Source organism: Littorina saxatilis, linkage group LG7 (genome assembly GCF_037325665.1).
Source record: "Littorina saxatilis isolate snail1 linkage group LG7, US_GU_Lsax_2.0, whole genome shotgun sequence".
NCBI lineage: Eukaryota > Metazoa > Mollusca > Gastropoda > Littorinimorpha > Littorinidae > Littorina > Littorina saxatilis.
In genome coordinates, this window is record NC_090251.1 from 5,280,775 (window position 1) to 5,293,594 (window position 12,820).

Genomic DNA, 12,820 nt, shown 5'->3' on the forward strand with positions numbered 1-12,820 from the left:
GAAACAAATAAAAATAATGTTAGATTGCGATAAAATGGCTTTCAAACTCACCTTCAATGTTGTCGCCACATCTTCATCAAATGAAAGCTCCCAGACAATATCGCAAGCTATTGCTTTTTCCTCATTTTTGCCATTGATGAGGATTAGAATCAGAACCTCATTGACGACGTCTGAAAAATGTGCACATTGTTTTACATGCGATTCTATTCTGTCAAATGTAACTACTTTCTGTTAAGCAAATTGTATAAAAATAAAAATTTAAAAAAGGTAAACATTTTATTTAGTTAAATACATCAAACTCCCTTCAAATTGCCAGATCAACTGTATCCCTTTAAACAGATCCAAGACAGCATTTCGAAATTCTGTTTGGCGAGTTTAACGTTTGTCCACTGGACATTTGCAATGCTGAAATGCCTGCAATTGGTTACTCGAAAATGCTGAAATAGTCAATTTTGAATTGGTAACTTTCGTTTTCGTCAGGTCGATTTTGGGAGTACCGTTATTTGGGCGGCGGTGACGTGACTGCGGTAAGAGAAATCTTTGATGTTAAAAGTATGTCAAATAGCCGATTTGATTGCCTTTAATAGCATACAAATGACAAGTGTGAGTGTGAGTGTGAGAGTGAAAGTGAGAGTGAGGGTGAAGGTGAGGGTGTGGGTGAGGGTGTGGGAGGGTGTGGGAGGGTGTGGGTGAGGGTGTGGGTGAGGGTGAGGGTGTGGGTGAGGGTGAGGGTGTGGGTGAGGGTGTGGGTGAGGGTGAGGGTGAGGGTGTGGGTGAGGGTGTGGGTGAGGGTGTAGGTGAGGGTGTGGGTGAGGGTGAGGGTGTGGGTGTGGGTGTGGGTGAGGGTGAGGGTGTGGGTGAGGGTGAGGGTGTGGGTGAGGGTGTGGGTGAGGGTGTGGGTGTGGGTGAGGGTGTGGGTGAGGGTGTGGGTGAGGGTGAGGGTGTGGGTGAGGGTGTGGGTGAGGGTGAGGGTGTGGGTGAGGGTGTGGGTGTGGGTGAGGGTGTGGGTGAGGGTGAGGGTGTGGGTGAGGGTGTGGGTGTGAGTGAGGGTGAGGGTGTGGGTGAGGGTGTGGGTGAGGGTGAGGGTGTGGGTGAGGGTGTGGGTGTGGGTGAGGGTGAGGGTGTGGGTGTGGGTGAGGGTGTGGGTGAGGGTGTGGGTGTGGGTGAGGGTGTGGGTGATGGTGAGGGTGTGGGTGAGGGTGTGGGTGAGGGTGAGGGTGAGGGTGTGGGTGAGGGTGTGGGTGAGGGTGTGGGTGAGGGTGTGGGTGAGGGTGAGGGTGAGGGTGTGGGTGAGGGTGAGGGTGTGGGAGAGGGTGAGGGTGTGGGTGAGGGTGAGGGTGTGGATGAGGGTGAGGGTGTGGGTGAGGGTGTGGGTGAGGGTGAGGGTGTGGGTGAGGGTGAGGGTGTGGGTGAGGGTGAGGGTGTGGGTGAGGGTGAGGGTGTGGGTGAAAAATACGACATACAGACATAAAAAGTGTGTGGTAATGGTGCACGGGACGTTTTAAGAAGGTAAGGAAAGTCAAGCGTGATGGAGAAAGGGACAAAACTCAGATTTCTCTCAATTCTCAATCCCCCGTTCTGTAGACATTTTCAAAAGATGTCAAAGTAAGATGAAAAAAGTCTGATTACGTTCATGAGTACTGCTATCTTCAGAATGTGTATAATACAACTGTGCCAAAACATTCTTGCGACAACTGTCGTACCCCGTCTTCTGCCGTGTAATTTCATTCATACCTATTATGCCATTTAAGGCCCTGAACTCGGCAGATCAAGCATTTCTCTTACATGGGTCAAGTGACCAGCCGCCGCTAAAGATCTTTATACGTGAGAGAGACACACGTGAGATAATAATCATTCAAATCACACGTGTGTATATCATGTAAATGAGGTCATGTCAAGCAAGTCTGGCAGGAACCTGTTTTTCCACTGCTTATGATGCCAAAGTCACCGAGACAAACGTCATTATAAACAAAAAAATTGCGCTCGCTAATTTCCCTCGATGAATTTTTAGAACTAACACGTCTCGCCACACTTTCAGAGTGACGTTTCTTTACTTTGACGTAATAGATTACATGAGGCTTTAGAAAAGATCGAGATTCCAAAACAAGCGTCTTCAATTTAGCTGCCTCGACTGCAGGACATTTTTAGTAAAATACACGTAAGTACAGTATGTGGGATAAACAGAACACATGGCTTGCTGTTTCGTACCAGATTTACACTCTTTGCTTTTTGGCTCACGAAGTGTAGCCTATGCGATCGTAACTTTGTCTGTCTGTGCGTGCGTGCGTATGTGCGTATGTGCGTATGTGCGTGCGTGCGTGTGTATGTCTGTGGTAGAAACTTTAACATTTCGTCATTTGAAGACGTCACATTATGGCGTAAGAGGGTTAGACGTCACGCGAAGGAATGTCTCGGTCATTGTTAGTTTGAGCGGGCCGAGACTATTTGGCAGTCGTGTCTGTAAGTAGGCTACATGGAGACAGACAGATCTAGATCTAGTGTCTCTCTTTCTTGCACAGTGTCACCAATGCTTACTGTGTGTGTGTGTGTGTGTGTATGTGTGACGGAGTGGTTGAGTTTGTGTTACTGTTTGTCGATTTCTTCCGTGAGCCTTGAAGGCTTCGCCTCTTGTTCAAATAGTAAACAGCTCGCTTTCGCTCGCAGTTCAATATTAAAAAAAAAATCGTGTAAATTTGGTACGACACAGCAAGCCATGTAGTATTCTCTATTTCTCTCCTGTATTTCCGTCATGTGCATTCCTACTTGGGCAGGTCTCGATCGCTTCAACGGGAGGTTTCTGCGTCAATTTTGAGGAATAAAGTGACAAGAATCAATGCATTTCAGGTATGACCTTGTTGATTGCTTTGAAATGTTCCAGATCGTATACCTAAACACGAGACGTACAAGATGTCGGATCATTACAGATGTCATGCAATCTTCCGAAATGAGTTTCAAAACCTGTCACAGGTTTGATGACTTATATCATAAATCATGAATTCGCATTCTTCTAGACAAATATTTGATACAAGCATTGCCCAGGTTTTATGCAAGTATACCCTATGGCTGAATACAGCGCTTTTTGTCATGGTATTGCTCTTAATTGACGCCAACAAAAATCCCGTTTTCGACAGCTCATGCGGTCGACATCTGCATCAGTAGCAATGGCATAACACAAGTAGTACGGCAGATAACTTACACAACAACCTGTTCTGGATGAATAGTTGTTTCCACTGTCTCCTCGTATGTTAAAGTTGCCAACTTGTGCCCATTCTAACTTTTGGGTGATTTTTTTTTATAAGTTGGTACTTTAGGATTTGGTCAGATCGATGTTTGGGGTAGCCTTAGTCGAGCGGCGGTCACATGACACCAATAGAAGAAATGTTTGAATCAAAAAGTGTGCCACATAGCCAAGTTAAGGGCCTAAAATTAAGTGATATAGAACGCTTGAATGAAATGACATTGGAATGAGTGCTTTAGATGGGGTACAAAAGTTGTTGCAATATTATGTTGGCACAGTTTATGTCCTATTGTTGTGAACTCTCACAATCTTTCTTTGCTAACACCGTGATATACTTTCTTTGGTGTCAGTATTTTGCTTACCCCGTATATATTTTCATAATTCTATTAGCAAAAGCACCAAGAAGATAAGATTGCAAAATGTACCCGTTTCCATGAGTGTCTTCTTGTCCTCCCTCTGTGCGAGTCTCTGTAGTCCAACAAGCAACGCCTGTAGCTTGTACCCATTTTCATCGCGATTTGAATCTGATTCGGAAGCCTGTTTGATGTTGGTCAGCAGTACATTGATGTCGGCATCAGTCGTCAGTATTTCCACATCGTCATCCTCGATTATGTGAGCCAAGATCAAGAGTGCAGGAAGCTTTAGATCTGATAACAGACATACGGACGCATAAACTTATAAACGCACATTCTTGGCAACAGGGTGCAACTGAGGCATCAGAATCGACGAAAAGTGTACTGGCACAAAACATACTGATAGAATTTACACATTAATCAGAGTTTTAGGGAAATGCCTGAATTGCTCAAGCGAAACGGTAAATGTACGAATTGATTGACATTTTCAGTAAATTTGTAAGTTTACCAGATTATCAATATACTACACTACCCGTCATAAAACAAACTAGGCAGATGCGTTTGAGGGCAGATCTTTCTGATGAGGCTGTTGATTTTAAAACCAATCATATGACTGACAAGGCCATTACTGCCCCTACCTTATTCAGAAAATAGATTGAGTTTACATAACGAAGTGTCTATACAGTAGAACTTACAACACAAACACCCCCCAAAATCAAATTCGCAAAATAAAAGTGCCTGCGTTAAAATCGACAAAAAAATACGAACAAGTGAAACTAAACATTTAGCATGTTATTAGACAAAACAATCAAATATTCATACAAAACAATCAGTTTTGTTCAAATATCTTGTCTAACGTGGACGCTATGGCATGTTGAACGGTATTGGTGTCAATCCTTCAAAAGGCATAAAAGGCGATTTTTAAGCCATTTTAGTGGGTAATGAGACAGTAACTCCTCAACGCATTGCCTTCACACTTTAAGTGATTTGTGCTAACACCTGTCATAAAGTACACACGGAATCTTAAGTCATTTGAGATAACAGTTCTGCTTTTATGCGACATGCCAGAAAGTGTTTTTAGAATAAAGATATACCTTGTCCGACTAAACAGACACAATTACAAATTAGAAGACATTAAGACAAAGTAAAGCTTCAAACTTAAATTTAATACATTTTCACCTATGGCTGTTCACAGCGCACTTGTTTAAACACTCACACAAATTCGTGGAAAATGCTCTTTCAAAACCCATGATCAGTTAAGGTAGGTCAAATGGAGACAGGGATATTACTCTTCATACACAAAGGGAAGCCACTGAGTTGTGTCGCCATTTTTTCCTGGCAGGCTGGGAATTCGAACACATCGAACAGGGAACGCAGAAGAAGAAGAAGAAGAAGAACACATCGAACATTCGAATGACGTAAATAGAACAAACGTCACATTTTTCAGGCGTAGGCTGACATTTTTGCTGAGAACAACACCCATGTCTGATAGAATATGCACATGAAATTTGAGTAAGTGACGCATCTGTTATTTGTCTTGAAGATAACAACATATTTTTTGTCGATGAATCAGCAAAGACCTACCCTCAACTTAAGAACTCTTTCTGGCATGTCAAATAATAGCAGAACAAATGTCTAAAATGACTTACAATTGTGTATGTAATGTACGACATGTGTTAGCACAAATCACCGACAGTTTGAAGGCAATGTGTTGAGGAGTTACTGAAATGTACCGGGTTTAAAAAAAAACCCCACTAAAACGACCTCAAAAACCACCTTTTATGGCTACTTAGAGGATTGACACCTACACCGGCCATTCAGCATGCCATAATGTCATTGTTAGATAAGATATATGAACACAATTTACTGTTTTTGGATGCAGATTCAATTGTTCTTCGTACTGACATGCAGAACATGTTTTGTTTTACCAGTTCTGATTTGTTGTCAATTTTAACGCGGGAACCTTGATTTTGAGAATTTGATTTTGGGGGGTGTCTGTGTTGTAGGTCGCACTGTATAGACACTACGTAATGTCACTAAATTTGTTTTCTGCATAAGGTAGGTGAATGAATAGCCTTTTTCGGCATATTATTGGTTTTACAATCAACAGCTTTATCAGACAAATCTGTCCTCAAATGCATCTGCCTAGGTTTTTTATGACGCATAGTATAGATAAGCATGGGTGTACCAGATAAGAATGGGAGTACCATTATGTTGACGCTGAAGGCCACACACATTTTATTTTTTTTCTTTGTACAACAAATTATACTTTTTTTGTACAAAATTCAAGGAGCACAAAAACAACCTCAATCCATTAATCTGTGAATGAAAGTGTTGCTACAATTGATAACATTTTCTAGTTAAGTTTTCTAATTACAACTCAAAGAAGCATAACAGCATAGCATGAATATATATGTCCTAATATAAAAATTAAAAAAACAATGCGCTGTTGTGCAGCTTAAATCAGGTAACACATGTTTCTACAATCAATCAACGCAGACATATTTTTATGGTTTTCCTAAACTGTAATGTTTGTCTGCATTAAACTGTGGAAGAACAGCGGACAAAAGCAGGTCATCAAAGTCATATGTTATACACTCTTAAATGGAGTCTTCCACTTTTTAACACCCTTTCAGTAACCAGTTGTTAAAAGTGCGATATACTGTAGGGTTCTTTTTAGCAAAAGTAGCACAAACAGTAAACACTAAGTAAGTAGGTATTAACTGTTGTTAATAATTATTGTTAAAAATGAACAAATGATTCTATAACAATGTTTAAGCTTTCAGACTCGAATGCAATCTCATAATTTGGACCAGGTTTGACCTTAATTTCAAACATTTAAAAAAGGGTCCCCACAGTGCCACCCCAACTTTAAAACAATATGACCTCATCAACGACATCAATTAAACTTGTCGCGTGAAGCGATATAAAAACATTTAGTCAATCTGTCTGCCAGAAATTAAAAGATGACACTAAACAGCAGCCAACACGGTAACTACAGACATATATATATGTACTAAGGCTTCACTAGACTAAATCTAAAAACTAGGATGAGTCTAGCTCGTCGCCGCGAAGCATGCGAACGTAGTGCTTAATTTATGCATTATCTTTAATTGTGAGTACTTTTTCGGCGTAAATATGGCATATCTAAACATTTTTGGATTCAGGAAATGATCAAGAATAAGATGAAATCATTTTGGATCGATTACTGAAATTTTGATTTTAATTAGAATTTTGTAATTTTTAATGATCAAACTCATTAACTCGTTGTCTCCCAGGTACAGATATATGCGTATCCACTCATATGGCTCTATCTGACCATGTACGGATATATTCGCTCAGACTGTTAGCTTCAGTCGCTTCCTGTAACGTCCATCGAACGCCTGCATTTCAGCGTGTTGATACACAGTTACTACACAATTACTACAATTCTGTGTGACCTGCTGTAACACAGCTGGTCTCGGATTAAAAAACCTTGGTCAACATAGGGTGGGTAGAAAGAGTTAATTAATGTTTATGCTTCCAAGCTGAAATGCGATCCCATAGTCTGGACTTCGTCGAATAATGATTGTCCAAAATTTCAATGAATGTGATAGATAAATAAGGGCGTGATAGTGCCGCCTCAACTTTCTTTAAAAGCTATATCTGACGTCATCAAAGACATTTATTGAAAAAAGAACGGTCATGGGACATCATCTGGAAGAAGTTTTATGTAAAGTTTCATGAAGATCGGTCCGGTTTGTTTTCACTGGATTACACACACACACACACACACACACACACACACACACACACACACACACACACACACACACACACACACACACACACACACACACACACACACACACACACACACACGCACACACACACACAAACACACACTACATTTTGATAGTCTCGACTAGCCGAACCCGAAGACCGAGACGGGTCACGCTCGTCTCCGCGAAACATTGTCTGGGGATATCATATCCAGGAACTCTCATGTGAAGTTTCATGAAAATCGGTACAGTAGTTTTTTTAGAATCGCTTTATACACACACACACACACACACACACACACACACACACACACACACACACACACACACACACACACACACACACACACACTCACACACACACACACACATACAGACATACACACACACATACATCCACCACCACCCTCGTCTCGATTACCCGTCAATGTTAAAACTTTTAGTCAAAACTTCACTAAATGTAACTAGCCGCATGAGGCGAAATTACTACATTTAGTGAAGCTGTCGAACTCACATAATGAAACCGAACACACTGCATTTTTTCACAATGACTGTAGTCCGCCGCTTGTGCAAAACGGAGTGAAACTGACGAGACTGTTTAGCGCGGTAGTGGTTTTGCTGTGCTGCACAGCACGCTTTTCTGTGCCTCTCTTCGTTTTAACTTTCTGAGCGTGTTTTTAATCCAAACATATCATATCTATATGCTTTTGGAATCAGGAACCGACAAGGAATAAGATGAAAACTGTTTTTAAATTGATTTCGAAAATTTAATTTTGATCATAATTTTTATATATTCAATTTTCAGAGATTGTTTTTAATCCAAATATAACATATTTATATGTTTTTGGAATCAGAAAATGATGAAAAATAAGATGAACATAACTTTGGATCATTTAAAAAAAATTAATTATTACAATTTTTAGATTTTTAATGACCAAAGTCATCAATTAATTTTTAAGCCACCAAGCTGAAATGTAATACCGAAGTTTGGCCTTCGTCGAAGATTGCTTTACAAAAATTTCAATCAATTTGATTGAAAAATGAGGGTGTGACAGTGCCGCCTCAACTTTTACAAAAAGCCGGATATGACGTCATCAAAGACATTTATCAAAAAAATGAAAAATATTTCTGGGGATATCATACCCAGGAACTCTCATGTAAAATTTCATAAAGATCGGTCCAGTAGTTTACTCTGAATCGCTCTACATACACACACACACACACACACACACACACACACACACACACACACACACACACCACACCCACACACACACACACATACACAACGACCATCGTCTCGATTCCCCCTCTATGTTAAAACATTTAGTCAAAACTTTACTAAATGTAAAAAGGAGAATAAAACACATCTGGCCGCGGGGATCCCATTTGGGAAAAGTCACATTTAATAAAGTTTAATGAAGATCTGCCATGTAGTTTTCCTGGAATCGTTCTACACACACACACACACACACACACACACACACACACACACACACACACACACACACACACACCTACACACACGCGCGCGCACGCACCCCCCCCCCCCCACACACACACACACACGCGCGCGCTCACGCGCGCACACACACACACGCTTCGATTCCCAGTCTACCGAAATACATTTAGTCACATGTTGACTAACTTAAAAAAAACATTACAAGTTCTGATAGTGTTGGCCTTACACGTACGAACTACACATACATATATCATAAGAAAAAGTGGCATTAAATAGAAACATAAACAAACATAAACAAGCATACATAAATGTACAGGCAATGTATGGTCTTTTTCTTACCGACATCGTCGCAAGATAGAAACTCATGAAAGAGTTCAACAGCAGTTTTTGTGGGGGATACTTCCATGTTTTTGACATTCCATCTAAGGTCCTCCCACTGTGTGCAGTTATGGCATATCTTCAGAGAGATCAAAATGACTTTCTTTCGTTCACTCGCCTGAGGAGAAAAGAAACACTGAGTGCTGTAGTTATTAGGCTAGAGGGCGTACGTGGCTATCTTTGTTAGAACACAACATGAACTTACACATTGTTACAACTTATTTGTTACCCGATATTTTAATTTTCTCAAAGAAAACACACACAAAAAGCGTTAAAGAAAAATGTACTCCTCTGAATCGTGTCTTATTTAAAAAGAATTGCGTCACTGAATGTGGAATATTTTCCTATCATTCATCTATAATTTGCCTCCCTTGAATTTCATTAGAAAAATTCTGAGAAAAAAGATTTTCCCCATAAATAAATGTTAAACAGGAAACCTGGAAGATGAAGTGTATCTTAATTCCTTATCTTGATTAGCTTTTTAAGGTTATCGCTATGCAATGTCTTAGTTTTATAACAATTGCATCAAAGTTATCTCCCTTGATCTCTCTTGCAGAAAATATTTGTTTCCTCTCTTTGTTTTCAATTGTGCGTATTTTAAAGGAATATCAAGAAAATTAAATCTAAAAATCAAAGAAACTGTGTGAGGTATGATGTGTGTGTGTATCAGTGTGTTAGTTTGGTGTTTGATTGTGTGTATGATTGAGAGTGTGTGTGTGTGTGTGTGTGTGTGTGTGTGTGTGTGTGTGTGTGTGTGTGTGTGTGTGTGTGTGTGTGTGTGTGTGTGTGTGTGTGTGTGTTGATTTAAGCAACAAACATTGTTTTGTGCACATGAAGTGATTATGATTCATTTGTATCATTTTAAGTGGCACTCAACGGAAGTGATCTGAATTTAGGCGCAAAACAACCGGCTGTAACAAATTAGTGAAGCATCGCCCTCTTTGTCAGTCATGATATGCACAGGTTCAATTATGATTTGCGTAGGTCACTTACCAATTTTTATTTTCAAGTGTAACTGTAAGCAAAACTATTTGACGATTCCTGTGTGCGACTTTTTGAGTCTCAAGATCTGTTCTTTGTTTTCATTTATCACGTATCAAATTACTTAAAGCACCTTTTTTGTAATTGTACAGATATATAGGATTGTTTGCAATAATTTTCAGATTCATTGTTCTATATTCCTTTAAAATACCCCAGACGAAAAACAAAGAGTGGAAACAAGTGTTTTTTGCAAGGGAGATCAAGGTAATGTTGATAGGGGCAATTAGAAAAAGAAAAAGAAATTAGGTTAAAACCAGGGGGAAATTAAATAGGCTGAAAGGGAGGTCTGGTAAAGGAGGCATGAGCAAAGGATGTAAACTTAACGAAATGGGACATCAAAAGCGATCAACAACGCTGTCAGTCGACATCGCCAACAAAGACCTGGTCACGCGTGCAAAGTGTCAACCGTTCAGCGTAACGCTACGACAGCAACTCCCCTGTCGTAAGTCTGTGCTTAGAACAGCGTGACAAAGAAACAAGGCGATACTACAACTTTTTTCTGAAGATATAACAACGCTGCTGTTAAAACTATCAATCTGTTTGCTCTGTATTCCAAAATACGGCGCCAGCATACAAGAAAAACATGTTGCGTGAAGCGAAATTAATAAATTTAGTCAATCTGTCAAACCAAACTGAATGATACTGAACGCGCTACATTTCAGGACTTGGTAAGTCGGCACAGTCAATATCTACAAGTGACTAAGGGCAATACATGTGTGAACAGGCAAAGTTGAACTTAGTTATTGTTCACAACTTGCTATTGCGTCGTCTGCTACCTTTCTTTGTTTACCGTTTCGGCTAGTAGGTTAGCTCCCCTGATTCACCAAGACTGACCTCTTTAGAGGCTGACCTAATTACCCAGTCTCATTGGTCCAGCCAGCGATGCATAGCTGACTTTTGAATCGGTGTAGGGATTTTTAGAACACCATTTGCAACATAATCTTGTAGACTCTTTGGGTAGGCAAATTGCAGTTTGAATTAGGGAATTGTTTAAAAGGTATTCTGTAGGCAAGTTTTTCTAAGCAACTTATTGTGTAAGTTGAGTTTCTAGCGTGTGGTCAGCGCACTATTTTTATCGCCCTATTATCTTAGCTGCAGTCAGTCCGGTACAGCTCTAGAACTTCCCATTTTACGCACTGTGCCATCTTGAACCAGTGACCACATTTTTATCTTCTGGCTGCGTTTCATCAGTTTGATCCGATTCCCGGACCGGTATGTCTTTATTGTTGTATCTTTATTGTTGTGGAAAGTTGCTTTGTGTATGCGATGATTTTTATGTTCCTTATTTTGGTTTAGGATACTTATTTTGAAGAATTAAGATTTCTTCACAAACACTTGTTCGATTTAGTCATGTGATCAGTGCGTGGCAGTGCCAGAATCTTTTATTTCTCTTTCGAGTCTAACTCATTTTGTTTAAATCAACTCTAACTGCTGATGTTGATTACATGGGGTATTTTCCTGTAACCTTTGGAAGGGACGTTGCTGTTATCAGTCTTTGTAGAACTTTGATTGTTTCTAGAAATGGTCCGATTCAAAGTGGCCGCTCGTGGGTTTCCAAACTAGGTCAAATTACCCCTCGGTCAGTTGCTGAAGATCTATTTTTAGCTAGAGATATGGAGTCTCCTCCCATATAAAGAAGTTTTACATCACTTCCGGTATTCAAGGGTAAACAAGGGAACCCCTTCTTCTCGGACTTGGCCCGTTTTCTTTGAAACTTCAGTTTTGGGTTTTCTTTTGTAATTATAATTGTTTTTATCCGCTTTCTGTTTAGTGTTTCAGCTGATTCTTTTAGGTTACTTTTGGGAATTTCCGGCACTGATTTACTTACTGAAAGTTTACTTAGATTTGTGTGGATTGTTTTGACTTAATTTATTGATGCATTGTTTTTGCAAACAAATTATACTATGTTGTATATAAAAATAATGTATATAGTTGTGTAACTATTTTTGATGCTTTTTGATAAAACTATGTTTATTGATTATATCTTTCTGTCATGTTAGATTCTTGTTCTAAATTCGTTTACTTAGTTTATTTTTGTGTGGATTAGTGACCTCAGGTCTTTGGATTTTCAGTACCCTGTATGTAAGCTGATGCCTACCGGTACCAGCTGATGAGGCGAGGCGACCCATGACCGCCTGTTTATTGTTTTTGTCTGCTCTGAGGTTTGTTTACCTGCAAATTCGCAACATTACGGTTACTTTGTCTTGTTAATCTGTAAGCTTAATTTTGTTGATTGTGGAAGGACAGTTGTGACTGTGTTATTATAATATGTCTGTAAATACTTAATTGTGTGTGTGTGTGTGTGATTACAAACCTAAATCACATATGTCTGATTGAAAGTGATGATTTCATAAGAAAATGTACGCACCGGATTGGGCGGAAGGTGTGTCTAATGGGATTGTTTGTCGAGGTTAACAATAGTAGACGGATGTTCATGAGGTGTTTTCTTTCTTTGTGATCTCTCTGTATATAGTTATGACTCTGTATATAGTTATGTCTCTGTATATAGTTATGACTATTTCTTTTTGGATGATTGCGATTCATCACATGTTGATGTTTCTGCTACTATTTGTGTGTTCACTGTCTT

At 39.8% G+C, this 12,820-nt stretch overlaps 1 protein-coding gene across 1 annotated transcript; it reads left to right on the plus strand.

Moving 5' to 3' along the window:
* The first annotated feature begins 594 nt into the window (after positions 1-594).
* On the plus strand, positions 595-1,471 carry LOC138972040 (keratin, type II cytoskeletal I-like). The gene is made up of 2 exons (XM_070344880.1): positions 595-645; positions 1,097-1,471. The coding sequence occupies exons 1-2, from the start codon at positions 595-597 to the stop codon at positions 1,469-1,471; spliced, it is 426 nt and encodes a 141-aa protein (XP_070200981.1).
* Positions 1,472-12,820: the final 11,349 nt, after the last annotated feature.